Raw genomic sequence first — 17,930 nt, forward strand, 5'->3', positions numbered from 1 at the left:
TCCCATCGTTACTCCGTCTGATAAAAGTGTTCTGAAATGAGAAGCATCATAACCGGTTGTCCAAGTATACATCTGATTAATGTAAAGACCTTTGTAAGGCAGAGACACATTGAGGAAGTTAACACTATTATCCTTCAAGTTTGCTTCTTAGCTATTCCCTCAGGCTTGTTACACATAATGTCTGAAGTCTGTATAATACCAAGCGCTGCCCACTTTCTAAATTCATCTAACTGGATCTTTTATGGTAAGGATGTTGTCAATAAGTAAACGGTTAAACTTAAGGCTGCAGAATATTTTTTTGGTTTTTAACAGTAACTTTATACAGAGTCATACGTGATCAGCTCATGGAAAAAAAAATGTTTTTGAAGGTCCAGGAAGCATTGAGCTTAAAAATGTTTTTTTGCACCATGTCAGATGATAACAAAACACACTGAATCTAGGAAATACATTATAGTTCTCCTGCGTTTTATGTGCAAAGTTCAATATTCTCACCAGCCGTAACTTCAAAAATATAAAACAAAAGGCCCCAAAAATTTACTTATAGTTGTCTTTGTATTCAATGAGGTATATTTCATTTTATTCATACTTTAAATTGTGAAATTGGACATACTGCTTCGTTTTGTGTCCTTAAAGTATTAGGTTATGAAAAAGTATTAAGTTAAGAATATTTATATGTTTCCAACTCTACTATGCTTTTATTGAAGTAATGGAAAATGAAAAACACAGTTAAGAGTATCAACAATTTGTATAAATAAGACTTACAGGTAATTGGCTAAATCTGTGCTAGCAGCTCATTGAGGCTGCATAAGCTAATTATGTATGGGCTTCAATGAGCTCCCTCCTGTACTTTTATTGGTAACATGTCTTCTACTCCTCATTACAGGTTAATCTTTTTAGAGCTCCTGTGTCACAGTTTTACACCAGGTGGTTCTTGGCCTCCCAGGTTTCCTTTTGCCTTTTGGTTTCCATCGACTCTTGTGACCCTGTCCTGTTCCATTCACTGTTTACAAGCTAACACCTAGCATTGTCATGCTAATATGCAATTTAACAGATATCATGTGTACTATGCTCATCCAAGCTAGGCTTATTAGCATACTAAATAACGCTAATAAAGCAAAAAACAAATTATAAAATGTTTGCACGTTTAACCATTAGGTATTTTTTTTTCCTCCTAAAGATTTTTTAAAATATGGCCCAAAATTAGCCGATTCCTGCTTCTCTAGAGAGAAAAAGGACTTGCTGTCTTTTTGTTTTGGCACCGTGCTCATCATCTATCCTATGTTATGTGTGTTTTATTGAAAATATTAACCACAAAAAAACATGAATAATTTCTTTATTAATCCAAATCACTCTTTTTATTGTCAATCATGGAACATCTCATACGATAATAAACATATTTCTGTTAACTGTACACGGAGAAGTATGAGTTGTGCTTTACAAGTTGCACAGTCTTGGTACTGCACTTATTAAGATCATTTTGGTCGTTTTCTCTTTACATTATCAAACACTCATTCAAACATTACATTCAATAATTAAATGGCAATGTCTGAATATTAATTTTTAATTAATTAAGTTTAGGATCTTCTTTCGTACACAACATGAGGTTGGAGATCGGAAATGAATGCTGTAAAATCCTTTAAAGACAATATTGTGTCGTACAGTCAAAAGGAAAATAAATACATAATGCTGCTTCACGGATAATATGCATATTATTATGAAATTAAAAAACTCCACAACAGTAAACTTTGTTTCCCAGAACTTGCCTTAAAAACTGTAAAAAAATGTACTTCTGTAAATAATAATAACTGACACAATCAAGTGTTTCCAACCTGTGTGTTCTGGACACTTCACCTGTGTACGACATTAAATAAAGTGGCAAGATATTGGTTCTGATTGAGTTGTTTTATTTACCCAATGTGCTTTACTGCTGTGGAGGAGTATGAACATTTCACAGCTTAAATACCGATTTGAGACAGACAACAGAAATGTGTCATATTGAAACAAAGCATTTAATACAACACAATCAGAATCATTATTTTTTTTTTAGTTTGCACTTTTAACATCCCGGTGAAAAATGATTTTATACACTTTTCAAAATGACACCTCGACAACAAAGAGTGTTTATAAACCTGCAGTCAACTTCCTGAGAACCGTCTCTTTTAAGTGCAGCACAGTTTATTGTTTCGCCTCCGGATACATTTCGTCTATTGTCTTCTGGTACATCTTCACAACAATGGGCCTCCTCAGCTTCAAAGTGGGTCCTGCACAAAAATAAGGCAACAAAAAAAAGGATATTCAAGTCAATCGAAAGCTGAATATTGGCACATTTTTGATCCACAAACATTTCAGCGGTAGCATTTCAATCAGTCAGGAATGTCGTCAGGAATGTCGTCAGGTATGTACATGACGGGTCTGACGATGACATGATTCTGGATTATAAGGTGATTACACTTTGTGTTATGTTGAAAAGTGACAACAGTTTGAATACTTCTTCCTATCTTGTTAATAGTGCTTTGTGCTGAACTTGGCTCTATTTTTTATGCCAAAACAATGAGTCATAAGAGCATTTAAGGAGGAGCACTCTCATTATAACTTGACATGCATTTTGTCACTTTCTACCTGTGGATTATATATCTGTATGTGAATGTTGTCATACTCAAGTTTATTTGAGTTAAAGTATTATTTAAATAGCACAATTAAAACAACCTCAGTAGACCAAAGTGCTGTACAGGCTTAAAGGAGCAACATGTAACTATGACATGTGGTGTTTAAAATGGGTACGGAAGTCCAAATTTGAAACATCAGTGAGAGTTATCTACCCTGCCCCCTTCTCCCTAGAGTCAATATGCACACACGTTGCTCCGTCACGGACACTGAAGCTTCAGTGTTTAGCCAGCTCTGCATCAGTTTTGAAACCTCTCTTCGTTCTAACCTCTCTCCAGTCTTCCAAAGCATCTCTAACTTTTCTCAGAGTTTTACCACGTTTTTGGTCGATGAGCTTATTAGAAAAATGCCAAGGCTTTTTAGGTCGGGTAGAATCAGTTATATCTGATCCAGTTCGCTTTAATCGCGTTCATCGTTGGAACCCCTTTGGTTGGTTGACATGGTGCACATCCTGTCTGTCTCAGAACGACACCATCTATCACCAACCTACAATGCAGTTTTGAATTCTCTCTCTCTCCTGAATATAAAAGCTAATGTGACATGTGACCTCAACAACCCACAGACGACCGGGGTTGTTAACAGCTCTAGGCGATACTAGGTCAACGCCTCAGCTAATTTAGCATTAGCATGCTAATGATCAAGAGAGGCTTGAATTTCTGCTCCGCCCTCCAGTTAGTTTCGAACTGAAGAAGCGCAGTGCTCAAACTGGAGCATGTTGGTGTGACAGCTCAGACAAACCAGAAGATGCCAACCCATGTTAAGTTTTACAAACCAGTAATACAATCTTGAACTGGATCCAGAAGTGGTGACAGGTGTGACATGATCAAACAGGTCTCTGCCTAGTCCAAAGGCTTGAGGCTGCATTGTAGACCAGTTGTAAACGCAGCAGGTACGACTGATTCCACCCCAATAAAGAGGATTACAATAATCCAAAATCAAGGAGCTGTCAAAAATCTCACTGAGATTCTTGACAGAAGGGCGACTAAATCAGGATCAGGGTCCAAAAACACTGATAATGCCATCCTGAAGTTCAGATTAACAAACTACAATGATGTCAGTTGTCTTTTTGTTTAAGATTTGTAGCTTTTCTTTTTTTTTACTAGGCTAATGAAAGTAAATTAGCAGTCTATTTCCATGATGTTAACCTCCTGTGTTTTTACTCATGTATATTAACATTTTATTTTCCTATCAAATAAACAAAAACATGTAATATACAGTATGTATCACTACAGTAAGCAATTCCACAAAGTCAAAAAACTCTGTCGCAAATAAAATTCCTGCATACAAAATCTTTCACGTATGTGAATCTCTACTTTGTTAAGAAATAAAATGGATCAAGCTGAAATTATTTGTTATGCTTATGGCACCTTTCAATATTCATGTTGGTAAATGTAGAGCTGCTTATAATTACTTCACATACTTCCAGGTTGTTATATTCTATCATAATATATACTACATTATTAGTTAGTAATTACTGTTTTTAATTATCTAACTATGAAAAAAGCTGTTCAATGAACGTACACATGAAAAATTAGCCCCCCCAATGTTGTCGTTATATAAAGTATCATTACAGTTAATCATGACGGGAAAGTAAGAGGACCTAAAACTTCTTAACTCACCAAGTTCTCCTCCTACGATAGAGAAGTCTTGCTCCAGTATGACAAACTTCTGGACCCGCTGGGCGTTGGAAGTTGCTTTGGCATTGATGCGCTCAATACCCTCCTGAATGGCTGTGTAGATCGCTGGCTCCTTATTGGCTATGATCTCTGACACCTTTGTCGCTTTGACGTCATTCTGCTTGCAGAAGTCCAAAGCCTCGGGGCTCAGCTCGTCTGTGGGCTCACCGTTCTCGTTTAGGACACACTGAGGAAACAGAAAAGCGTCATTGCTGTGTTTGTTTCATGTATTTAGGAGCGATGTGTGAAGGATCCGAGGTTGGTTTACTTTGAGCGTGATCAACATGGAGAGGAACTTGAGCCTGTCACCCAGCAGCATGGTGTTGCTGATGATGGGAACCTCGGCTTTCAGCGCGTCTTCAATAGGTACAGGAGGGATGTTCTCTCCACCCGCTGTGATGATCAGCTCTGTGAAATTGGACAGGTTACTTTTAAAAGTGTCACTTGTTTGTCACTTTTCCATTATGAGTCAGCCTATGGTTTTAGAACAAGCATTGCAGAGTGTTATTTCCCTTGAGTATATACAGAATGGCAAATGTTACTTTTAACCCAGCAGTAAATAGATGTTCAGTTATCATCAACCCATAACTCCTAAGGCCAACTTTCTAATACTACAAATAATCTACTGCTGTACATCATGCTATGAGTCATGCATTCATCTTCAGTGAGTAAAATGAAAGAAGTCTTTTCAGAAAAACATTTCAATAGTAACCTTTTACCTTTGTCTTGTGCTTTGCACACAGTGACAAACACTTTCATAAAGGTATCAAGATACTTTATTGTCCCCAAAGGGACTGCAGTTACAATAAATTAAAAGGTACATAAATAGAGATCACATAAAACATGTAACAATTCCAAATATACATAAAAAGAACTTCCTACAGCAGTGATATATTGACAAAATTGCACGGCCCATTGGCACTTCCTAAAAAATAACACTGAGGGGTTGTAAGATGTTCAGTAAGAAAGAACAACAAAAGGAAGTGGAGCTCAGCCAAATTAGGCCAGACATGAATGACTTTTAATGCAGGATTGTTGATAACAAATGAATAACCACAAAAAGATACTACGTCCTTTCTGAATGCTCCAAAATAATTAAAGTTGTGCATTTTTTTAATCTAAATAGTCCCAATTTAGATTTTTTTTCAAAAACTGCAGCTCACCCTTGATCCTTCCTGTGATGTAGAGGAATTCTTTCTGGTCGTGTCTCCCAAGATCTCCAGAGTGCAGCCAGCCGTCCTCATCAAGCGCCTCTGCAGTTTTGTCCGGCATGTTCAGGTAGCCCATGAAGATGTGCCGACCCCAGAAACAGATCTCTCCACTCTCTTCCATTTCGTGATTGACTAGTTTCGTTTTGCAGCCTGGGATTACCTTTCCACAGCTGGAGAGGAAAAAATAGTCAACCACATGTTCATAAAGACTTTGCAGCCTGATTCAAAAGTTTAAACTACAATTAGACCCCTGATTTACATGAAAGTGCTACACAATTAGAAAATATTAGCTTACCATGACAAACAGTTCAAAAAGTTATGCATATAACAGATTACTCCTGCGATATCCTCTTTGTTGCTTTTGACATCTTAACAAATATAATTTTTGCTAGAAATCTATTAAAGAACATTCTAACAGCTATTACATCAAAATCTCTCGTCTTGAATGAAAAAATGAACCTATAGAGCGTTGCAAAACTGTTTAAGAAACAATGTATGGAAACAAATGGCAAGACTAACAAAGATAAGATGTTTGAAGAATGTGGACTATAACTCAGACAGTTGTACTTGATTGGGAAGATATTTGGAACTCTACTTTGTTCGATTGCACCATGAGTACAAAACTGTGAAAATAATGTGTATACACAAAAACTAAAACCAATGTCCTTTTACAAAGAGCATATCAACAACAAAACATACATAGTGGTAGTGTTTGTAATGTGAATGAGCTGTTGAAGATTTAACATACTTCCTCATTCTTAATGCTAATATGTCTGTAATACTTTTTATACTTACTTACACGAGTGTAAGAATGGTACATGACTCCTACGAGCTTCATTAGGAGGGGATGATACTTTCAATCTAGTTGCACAACAATCTTTTTTCTTTAATTTTAGAGATGTTAAATGAGGTTGAAAATTTATTTTAATTGACTTTAATTGTCCAACTGATGCTGTGTTGAGTGTTTAATATTCATTGTCGTAATGAATACTAAACACTCAATACATATTTGGGGTATTATAACTCTACTCACCTCTCTGCCTCTCAGTACGTTTATGATATCATTGTGAATATTGGGTTTTGACTTGTCTCTTTGCTATGTGAGCATATGATGTATAATGAAACATTTACAAAGCATGGTCTCGCTATTGTTTCACATGCAGTGGTTGATTCCCTATACATTTTTCATTCTCAAACTTTGCCCCAACTCAGGCAACATCGTTTGGGGAAAAAAATGCATAACATATAAGGAATTTCACTTTTCAAAAGAAAATGAATTGAGAGGAAACGAACACGTCTATAGAGTATTGTGTAGTAAATCCATAACAAGAACATATTTTAAATACAGTTGACATGGCCATTAATGATTTGCTGCTGACCTTGTGATGCAGTATTGGTGGTTCAAGGAGAGGGTTTGTGGGCCAGTGCATTCACTCATGCCGTAGAGCTCCAACAAAGGGATGTTCAGGCTCAGGAAGAACTCCAAGGTATCTTTAGTGATGGGGGCAGCGCCTGTGAGGCAGAGTTTGCAGCGGTCTAAGCCCAGTGCAGCACGCACCTTTTTGAACACCAGAGCATTAGCCAACGTGAATCCCCACGGCACCAGATTCTCCCTGTAAAACAAATCATAGTGTATCAGCATTAATCAGTGATACTATAGCCTACTCTAAGAAACCAGTAAGAAAATAAAAGCAAAACAAGTCACGTGGCTCCCTCAGCACCAATTTCAACAAATTGAGAGAAAACTCTGATATTTGACCTGCAATTTTTGTCGATGTCTGCTGTTTCTTCCTGGTGCATGACAAAATATATACAGAACAATGATGTAACCTCAACTTTACTTTATGTTTTGGCCTCACTTGCCCGTTTTAGTGTGCTCATTTGCTGCCTTGGTGAGCAGGGTAAACAATTAACTATTCATTAAAAGAATCATTTATGCTTTGTACTGACCTTCTTACTGTTTTATCTGTCAGTTAAATTGATCTTTTGTTGAGCAGAAGGGGCAGGACTTCAATCCTTCAACTCCACCAGCGCAGACTCTGGCTTTATATTCATTTGACTTGCATTTTCATTTTCTACAATGACCCATTTTCCATATTTTAAAATGGAGTAGATTAGCGCTTTTGACCAATACTGCAGCCAGTCAGCAGGGGGGACTCTAATTATTTTGGCTTCACTCCTTAAGTGATGCTGTCCATGCTTTAGACAGTCTATGGTCAGCACCTGTCGCAGGGGTATTTAGGTTTCACTTCTGTGCAACCGGAGGAGGTGGAGAGGCGTTGTTCTTGTCCATTTAGAGAATGGTTGTATCAAAGATGTTTTTCTTAGCACATTTAACATAGCCGTAGAATGGTTGTTTGTTCAATTATCCCAAACAAATTATGAATGTTTTTTGGAATGAAACTCTTGAAATATTCACTTCAAAACCCTATGACGGCATCCTTGTGGATTAGATTGTAGATGTGATTGGGCTTAAAGTACGCCAGTGTCTTGGGAAGTCTTGTCTGAGGCTCGATCGTGTTCCAGTGAGTATATAAGTGAGTTTAACGTCTTCATACAGAGGTTTTTAAGGTGCTTTTTTCATGAAAGTATTTATGTATAATATCAATACTGGATAGGTATTGTTATAAAAAATTAAACATGTTGTCTCACCCATTCATTATGCTGTAGTTGTACTGCAGGCCTATGGATTTGGCCCAACTTGCCACATTCCTCCTCATTGGGGATGCTTTGGCCCCCACAGCTTTCATCTTCTCCTGCATCTTCTCCCACACACGAGGAACCCCAAGGAAACAAGTTGGACGAACCTCTTTCATCGTGTTTACTAAGGAGCCCTGGAAACATGACAGGGGATTATGGAAAATAAAAGAAACTTTTGTTACAAATTCCACGCTTGCCCAATTGCTTTTTGTTCTCTGTTTTAATTTGTAAAGCACTGTGTAATGTGAGTTTAGAAAAGTTCTCTTAAAAATAAAGATGATTAATTTTCTTCTTCTTTTTATTATTAATATTATTATCAGTAGTAGTAGTAGTAGTAGATGTAGTATAAAACAGAAACAGCCTTACTTTGAGGGCATCTGGGTCTGCAAAGTAGGTAGTGGTGGCGAAGCTAATAGCCAGCCAAATGTCAATTATCTGGGCGGCCACATGGCTGAGTGGCAGGTAACTGATCGTTACTTCTTCAGCGTAGTTTATATCAAATGTGACAGCTGCTTGATTGCTTGTCCATGTCAGCTGCATTAAAGAAAGAGTGAGAGGAGAAATGGCAAATTGTGAAGATAATTGTAATCCGTAGTCCTTAGGAGACAACAATCTAAAGTAAATACATTGTGTCTTATCAATAAAAGCAAATGTGAGTGTGTGGTTTGGATCACTTACATTGTCATGGCTCAACATGACTGCTTTAGGGTTGCCAGTGGTTCCAGAGGTAAAGATGAGAGAGCAGCACTCGTTTGGCTTCAGACTTTTAATTATATCATCCAGTTTCTTATCTGGCTCATCCTCTCCCAGTTTCATAAACTCTTCCCACTACAGAAATACAGAAATTGTGTTAAAAAGAAAAACTGTAACTGTATGATCACAAACAGTCTACTAACCGATGTGGCTAATCTGCTCAATCAATGTGTTTGCTGAGTGAACGTACTGTATACAGGAATGGTGCCTTCTGCTGTGGCTCGCCTTTATACATGACAATAGCTTTCAGGTGAGGCAGTTGATCTTTAACCTGTCAGGAAATACACATTAAATCAAGTCATGGTAGCTGAGATTTATTGTGAATAATGTTATGACAGACACATTCAGGGCCAGTGCTGCAAAGCTCCTGACCTGCAGGATTTTATCGAGCTGTTTCTGGTTTTCCACGACCAGGATGTTGGCCTCACAGCTGGCAGCCACATAGTGACAAGCCTCTGGGGAGTTGGTGGTGTAAATTCCAGATGTCAGGCCCCTGCAGGACAAATCACAAAGAGTGGACAAAAGCTTATATGAGTGCATAGTGTGAAGGTTTTATTTCAAAAATGCAAATAACTACACACAATGTATTCCTTCCATTTGTCTGTTTGTCAGCAAGATTATGGAAAAACTATTCCCCCATTTTCAGGAAACTCATTTGAAGTTTGTCACAGGTGCTGCATTTAATTTTGAGTTGTATTAAACTATAACACAATTTGGGCTGGTGTGAGAACGCCGCATTATGTTCTCCGGAGAATTCACCTCGAGCCAATAGGAAGGTTGGTGACGTTTCTATACTTTTACTGCTGCAAGGTGCATAGACTGTATGCATGCGACCACTATGATCTCTGTGCACGTAATTAAACGGCTGCGTATTCAAGGCTGTTTCTGCAGTGTGCTGAACCCCAGGGCAGCATTTGCAGGCATTAAAAATAGTAATACAGAAATAATAAATATTTTTACTGACAGTTTTGTTTGAGTTTGTAGGTCATATAGAGACATCATTGTTATTTAGTCTCTTTCATAACAATCTAAAAACTCCTCACAGGAGCTTTAAGTATGGAACCCTATAAGTGTTTAGTTGCTTTCAAATGTGTCTTCTAAACTCTCATCTTAGAAGTGTACAACAAAAGGGATTCACCTTTGCCTGATTAAAATAGGCTGTATTTATAGTAAGAACAGAAGACACAGAAATGCAACAGATTTGAATACAACTGAAATGTGGTCATGAAAAACAACGTTATTTGTTTTTCACACAATCATAAAAAGCATTTTATCCTTCAAAAAAAGTCTTTAAAAACCAAAAAGTGACAGTTTAAAACAACCTAAGAGCTAAATTAGTTTCCTGTCTCAATACAATTTTAAATTTTTTAATCCTTGTACATATTTGAATAGAACTACACAAGTTCACTGTCAATTCTATTTTTTGCTGGATATTTTGACAATCCTAATATACTGTTTTGCTTTGTCCACAGTTAGATAGAGAGCAAAGAAGAATGGTCAAATCAAACTCCCCCATCAGGCTTCTTGAGACCGCCCAAACAAGTGTGGGCAGAGACACAGAGAGGCACTGTGAGATAAGCATGGGCAGATGTATGTGTCAGTATCAGGTGAAACGAGGCTGAGGCATCTCAAGTAATCTCAAGAAAGAGGAATGTAAAATAGTCTGAGCTGGATCAGATCCTTGAATGTGGTCTTACCCGGCCAAGATGCCAGCGATGTCTGCAATGAACCACTCAGGGGAGTTGAAACCCAAAATCCCTACACCATGGTATCGCTTCAAGCCCAACTGCAAAAAAAAAGAAAAGATGTTGTTATTTTTTAGAGAACATTTATCTTTAATGACACAACAGCAGAGTGACTCGGTTACTATTGACCTACATCTTGCCTCAAAAGTCACTCCAGCTCATGAGACATAAAAATGCCTGTGAAACAGGAGACGTAACACAAGCTGTGAATTTCACGCACCCAAGTGTTAGTTTACAGCAGCAAAGGTGGTTTACAGAGAGAGGGAACATACTGAGCTACTGTTTACAAACCGGGTCTCAGAAACACAGCAAGTTTTTTATTAATAGTTGACTAGTTTGACTCTTTTATGGCAAAATAGAAGATGTGTTTTTACAGGCTGAAAGGGGAGATTTATGCTGAAGTCCAGATAGAAAAAACCCCCAAAAGGCCTTAAAGCAAGTTAAAAGTAAAGCTTGCTTGAATCTGGAAAACTATCATTTAGAAAGACAGATTAAATATGTGCTGATACTTTGGTATTGAAATATAAAATAAGATTACCTTGTAATTTTTACAAACTTTTTTTAATGATTAACTGCCTCTGTGTTAGAGTTCAGCAGATATATATAATTATCAATACATAGTTTACATTCAGTAAAACTGAAGGACTGCAGTGTGAAGAAAAGGCAATAATTCCTACAATACAGTACGAAAAAAGACACATTTAAATTGCAGCTTAAAGCCTGCTGTAATATTAAAGTCAATGTTTGATTCAAATTCCAATGTGCTGCAGTCGACATACCAAATCATTGCCTAAATATTCCCTGATTGCACTAAAGTAATAGTATAGTTTCTGGTCAATGAATGCAAAAAAAAAAAGTCTTGAAACACAAACCTTGATGAAACTTTTTGCTGCTGCCCGGCACTGGTCATAGTACTGCTTCCATGTCACCTTCACCCATTGACCCTCTTTTTTGAAAGCGTAGGCTGGATGGTCCCCGTACGTATCCACTGTCTTCTTGAACATCTGATGGATGGTGATGGGAGTCTCCGAGCCAGGTCCAGAGGCCTCTAGCCTCAGCTTGACCCCCTTCTCTCTGCTGGTGCTCCATAGCTCATCAGCTGGAGCCAGATCTGCTTCCCCAAGAAATGGCCACAGAGGATCTTTAGGGGTCTTTGTTGGACAACAGGGGCATCCATAACCTGCCATTTAAAGAAAATCCAAAAACACCTGCACTACACTAAGGCACAGCGTGGCTTTCCCTTTAGAAGAAGAGTCTGGTGTAAGAGAGGACTGCAGACATCTCTTGACTATGACCCAGTAAGCTCTGCGTTCTCAGTTGATTTGCAGGTTGTGCATGATGAGGGGAAGGCTATGCCGATACCTGAGACTAAACAGGAAGCAATAGAAATGCTATGTCTACCTACCAATCTGGTTTAGCTAGAAAAAGGGGAATAGGTTGGATACGAAACAGCAGAGTTGGGTTACTGGATTAAAAGCATGAAAGAACACAAACAATAATGCTGCATTTGTTCTCCAGTTATTCACAATGTCCTGCCTTTTAACATTTTCTTTATCTTCTCTTCTCATCTTCTCCTCTCTCTGAGAGACTAACATGTAACTCCAGAACAGCACAAACCATTTTTTCTTTTTCCATCCTTCTGCTTTAATTGGTGTTTGCTTAGATATTTAAAAAGTTCTGTTTAATTTTGCTGTCAGTGTCGAACAAAACTGCCATAAGCTCTCAACACTTAAAGCCCTCGAGCATTTTATCTTTTGTTACAGCTCTCTGCCCTCAGGTGCATTCTTCTCTTCACAGCGCCACTTGTGACTGTAACTACTTACCTCAAAGGACTAATGAATTTGATAATATTATAACGTCATCCTGCTTTTATAACAACTTCACAGAAAGGTCAAGACTGTCCGTGAGGCACAAGGTCCTCAGATCTTGGTGCATCATTTGATACAGAGAATCGTGTGATTTCTACAAAACAGTCTCTTTACTGCATCTGCCTGCATCACCTTGAGGCTTTTCAGCTGCATTCTTTGACTTGGTTACGATCGTTTTTGTGCATAACCTGTTAACCACCTTTCTCTCCTCAGTATTATTATTGTTATTATTTTGACAGGGACAGTGTACAGCCACTTAGCCGTACCAGAGTTAGCGATGAGCTAATGTGTAGCGTTGTTTTGCATTGGTATGTGCCTCTCTGTTTACATTTTTGGATTTGTTCTTCTATTGATTCTAGTTGAAGGAGCTGAATGTTTTGCAGCACTTTGAGTCCAAGACAAACAATAAAGTGAATCGCATCGTATTTTATCGTAATCTACACAACAATACATAACCACGATAGTGTGGAATTAAATTCATCCACAGTGAAGTACACACATGATATTAAATCATGAATAGGCTAAGAGCATTACACAATAAAAACTACACAATACATAACTGCTATATACAGCAGCACCAAGTCCCTCCACACTGGCATCAACCATACAATATTAATCCATTGATATGCTACTAAAACAGCTGTAACGTCAAATATCTCCAAAGCAAGCGCAACACATCAACAATACCATAATAAACACCAATACACTTCAACATTATCAAACAGAGCTCATGAAACTTCCTCTGTTGAAGTGTGATGAGTACATGATCGAGTTGATTCATATTCCCTACTTTATTTTCCGAGGTATCTTATCCAGGACACTTTGTGTTTTGCGCGACACACTGACATATTTCCCCACAAAAGGCAGATTTCTTTGAGAGCCCTTTAGAGAATTAAATGTCAAAAACAATGTGCCCCGTAAATCTCATAACATTTGTTTGTCTGAACAAGCCAGAGATTGTTCTCAGATTCCTGTTCAAGGATAGAAAGATAAGGCAGTGTTGTTGTTGTTCTGTGTTGATGTATTTTATCACGGGATTTTCCTGGCCTAAATGATTACATCTGTTGGCGTCAGTTTGAGGTTAAACCATCTTCAGCTTCTCCAGAATGTTGCTGTAGACGTTGTGAGTGCAGATGATATCACACTAGGGCTGGTTTGTCAATAAGTACCTAATGTTTCTAGAAGCACAGAGTGGAGACGAATGTATTAAAATAGTCTCTCTAACTTATTCTTAATGGGGAAATATCTCCAAAGTGACTCTTTTGTACTACCATTCTACAATTCACTTAGCAGACGCTTTTATCCAAAGCGACGTACATCAGAGAGTAAGTACAACACAAGCCAGGATCTAGAAAAAAGGGAACAATGTCAGTAAGAGCAAACAATCAGCTTTGAGTCCCGATTGGACACACAGGTGCTGACAGGCATTGCATGGAGGCAAAGCACGACATTGACGGCAGTTCTTGAGAGCACAAACACAATCAAGTCGGAAATGTAAAGGAAGCTTGCTAAAGTGGAAAAACTTGACACAAACTGCCAAGAATGAATAGTACCTTAAATATGTGCTCCACACTCAATTTAAATGATTGCTTTCACTATTCACATTTAGATGGTCTTTCGTAATATTCGTAATTTTTATACAAGTGTGTAGATTAAATAAACAGGGAAAGTCTCGTGTAAACTTTAGATTTGGTGTATGGATGCTAATACAGCTGCTTTAGACCTTTAAGAAGGGAATGAATGGGGTGCATGGTAGCCTAGCAGGTATCTCAGATGTCCCATGTACTATGTCCTATAAATAAAGGCATACATAAACAAAAAACAAACCTGAAGCAAAGAAGTAAATGGCCGTATTGTCCATTTAAAATCCTTATCTTAAAGGCTGCATAGGCCTATTTTCTTTCATCACACAATCAGATTAAAATGTATACATTGCCAGACTGTTCCATTTGAATTGTTTACAGAGGTTTTGAAGAGATAAAACACTGCAGAATTTCAAATTCAGAAAAAGTTAGAATTTTGAGGGGAAACTTTTTTCATGTCTCTTAGATTTCACAATGAATGAGATTTAGTAATGCATGAGGACCTGGGAAGGTATTGCTCCTCGCAACTTTGTTGTAGTTTTTCAAACCACATACACTCAGATCATTACCTGAAAGTCCCTCCGCAGCTCCATTCTCATGAGTTCCAGAGTTACTGGGAGGATGAGACTCCTTGTTCTCTGAGTCTGACGCTGCACTGAGCTCCACACATGGGACATTTCCATTGAGGATGCAAGAGTCCTTTGAGGAGTTTTTGGTAAGGACCCTTTGAAAAGCCATTAAGAAAGGAGAACAGAAAATCCAATGATGGAAAATATATCTTAAAATCAATTGGTCCTGATTGTGTATAAGAACATAACAACATTGAAAATAGGCAAGCTTTGCATACCTCTCAGGATTACCATTCATGACTGCCACGCCATTGCTTTTCATTGAATCTTCTTTGACACTCATTATGTCTTTGGAAAAACAGAGGAACATAGATTGGATGTGAAGTCAAACTCGCGGATGTCCTTTCACTGATCTATTATGAAACCAATTATTTAAAGCCATAGCTACTAGTAAACAAACACACACACACACACACACACACACACACACACACACACACACACACACACCAGTGGTCCAAATGTCAAAACATTTAATACTGTGCCAGAAAGAATTGGGACAGCTGCATGCTTTTACTCGTGATGATCATCTCAAAATGTAAGAACTAGTGAGACAAATAATCTCACATAGAGGCAGAAAGTGAGCACAGAAATCGTCTGTCGTCGATCACTCTCTGGTTTGAATAAGCAAAAAAAAAATAGACATGGGTCAAGATTTTCACTCTTGTCCTGGAGAGAGAGAAATAATGACATCTAGTGTGAATAATTTGCAACAGTTATTATTCAGATGCTAAGACTTATTAATCGCACGTTGTGATTTCATGCTCAAAAGCAACCACAAATTATTCATCATCTGGACAAATACGTAGAGAAAATAATGGCATATTCATCAACACTTAACATGAGTGATTTGTAAAAACAAAATAAAGATAAAAAAGATCTGTCTTATATTCTTTAGGTTTTTAATTTAACCCCAGTTCATACATCTTACTAAACTACAGTGAAGTAACCTCAAGATGTAACCAAAAGACCTTCACTCTGGATTATGTAATGATTCATTCAGTTACCCAAACTTCACACAAATACATTTAAGCCTCATTAAAGACTTAGATTTAATCAAAGAACTAGTTACCTTTGAAATAAACGCGTAGAAGTCCAATCCTCTGGTAAAGATGATGATTGAAAAACACCTACAGTCCCATAGAGAAGATCCACAGTGGTTACAGATGTGTAGCGTCAGTGTGTTTAGATGAATTCCATCCGAAGACAACTCACACCTGCAGCTGTTTGTTTAACTACAGGAGGGCTTACACAAAGACCCCGTCCCTGTTGACCAAACATTCAAATGGAAATCAAACGCACATCAAACCGGGGCTATATACGTCCCTCTAAAACTGTGTTTGTCTCACACATATTTACCTAACACCCCTGGAGGTTGTTGACTTCTGTCAACATGTCAAGAGCTTCAAAACTTTCCAGGAAGATGGATTTGTCTGGCTCTTAACAGATTCAACATTGACATTCATTTATTGTGTATGGCCACTAAAAAACGGCCAAATAAATAGCTTTCTTGTCAGAAAAGAAACGTTTTCTTTGTTCAAATCAAAATACTAGACATGCATTCCTCTGCATTAAAGGAATCTACAGACATCCTGTGCAAAACTATCTACACCACAAACACTTTTCTTTAAGAATAATAAAAAAAAACATGCTGAAATGATAGCTACCTGCTCTGTGCTGCTGTTTGGCATGTACTTGACAGCTCCAGTCAAGTGCTCGTCTGCAGCCCCCCGTTAGAAGATTTCAGCCTGTAGGGGGTTTTATGAGTACATACTGACGTCCCCTCTGACACTCAAACAGTCTGCAGCCACTCATATAAATGATATGATTATTATATTTAACAGGATAAAGACATAAAGATCCTATGAAGGTCGAGTAGGTTTTATTGATACATATTTATTTGCACATTAGATTATGAAGACAGAAATCATCATATATGCAAGACGAGGCCTGTCAGAGAGATAATGATAACACCAGATAAGTTCTCGCCGGTTCATGAGGATGACACTTTGACCCATAAAATAAGTTACTCAATAGTTAGACCAAAATTGTGCAACTTTGACTTTTCAACCAGATTTACACATCAGGAAACACGTGATAACACATCGCTTAAACAAACGAAATATATTGATATTGTGTTGGGATATAGAATCTCAAAAGCTCTTTAAGTTTTTGTGTTCTTGATCCAAATCAAAGTATTTACAGTGACATAAAGTGCAGAAGAAGGAGGCTTATTTTAGTGGGGGTTATTTTGCAGGTGCACCTCATGAAAGCAGTTTTAAATGAGCAAAAATCAAACATATTCTTTCGATGCATGATTAATAACACAGGATTTTTTTTTACGCGGAGCTGCACACATCGTTCGTTTTTTTAGGTAAATACAGGAGAAAGTTCAAATCCCCCCCCCTCCTGTCCTCAAATAGCACACAGTTACCTTCCTCACAGACACCCTGGCCACTGAATCATACCACCCAGTCACACCACGTCTGTCCTGACTCCGACCTGCACTTCAACTCCGCAGGGGGTGGTGAATGATTACAGAGGAGATCCGTCAGTGCCATTAATGCTTAAAAAAATATTAGAAGGACTTGTAAATATATAATGTGCCTTAAAACGGGGTTCCCAGTGCAAACATTATAGCACTATCTGAAAAAAGTTCTGCTTTTTAACTTGAGAAAAACAGCTTTATATGGAGAAGATCAGAATAAAAAAAAGTCTATTTAGAAAGAAAACACATGTTCAGATTTTCTACTGCGTAACATTAAGAAGCAGAAGAGTCCAGACCACAATAATTATTCAAGCCTTGAACTCGTGTTTCCTTTGGGTCTTGAACGTTTGACCTTTATCACCAACAGCACATCCAGATTAGGTCGACTAGTTGAAGAAATGGGAAAGCCAGAGTTGTTGTTTTTTTCCACTAAGACTTGTGCAACCAATGGGGTTGTGATAACAGCGGTCTATGCTTGCAAAAGCAGAGTTAAAGCTGTGTTAGATATTCAGTTATCAGGAAACATTTCTGAGAATGTGTGTACTTCATGAAGACAACTTCAAGTGATTGCTCCAAAGGTAAAACACTGATATATGAGATGCTCATTTTGCAT

At 37.9% G+C, this 17,930-nt stretch overlaps 1 protein-coding gene across 3 annotated transcripts; it reads right to left on the reverse strand.

Annotated features, from left to right (window-relative positions):
- Positions 1–1,317: 1,317 nt before the first annotated feature.
- Positions 1,318–17,915, reverse strand: LOC109991631 (long-chain-fatty-acid--CoA ligase ACSBG2). Of its 3 annotated transcripts, XM_065948464.1 has the most exons (18): positions 16,497–17,915; positions 16,189–16,268; positions 15,902–16,095; positions 15,397–15,457; positions 15,048–15,117; positions 14,770–14,924; positions 11,622–11,860; positions 10,702–10,790; positions 9,377–9,497; positions 9,195–9,275; positions 8,930–9,079; positions 8,618–8,785; positions 8,204–8,385; positions 6,931–7,164; positions 5,504–5,721; positions 4,609–4,748; positions 4,284–4,527; positions 1,318–2,261 (listed from the first exon to the last, which is right to left on the reverse strand). In XM_065948464.1, exons 5-18 carry the CDS (start codon positions 15,110–15,112, stop codon positions 2,176–2,178), a joined length of 2,172 nt encoding a protein of 723 aa, XP_065804536.1. In that variant the 5' UTR covers positions 15,113–15,117; positions 15,397–15,457; positions 15,902–16,095; positions 16,189–16,268; positions 16,497–17,915; the 3' UTR covers positions 1,318–2,175. The 3 variants fall into 3 exon arrangements, with proteins under 3 accessions (XP_065804536.1, XP_020499629.1, XP_029135193.1); XM_020643973.3 differs by lacking the exon at positions 15,397–15,457; XM_029279360.2 differs by lacking the exons at positions 15,397–15,457; positions 16,189–16,268.
- Between the last annotated feature and the right edge of the window lie 15 nt (positions 17,916–17,930).

Source organism: Labrus bergylta, chromosome 2, assembly GCF_963930695.1.
Source record: "Labrus bergylta chromosome 2, fLabBer1.1, whole genome shotgun sequence".
In the NCBI taxonomy this organism is placed as follows: Eukaryota; Metazoa; Chordata; class Actinopteri; order Labriformes; family Labridae; genus Labrus; species Labrus bergylta.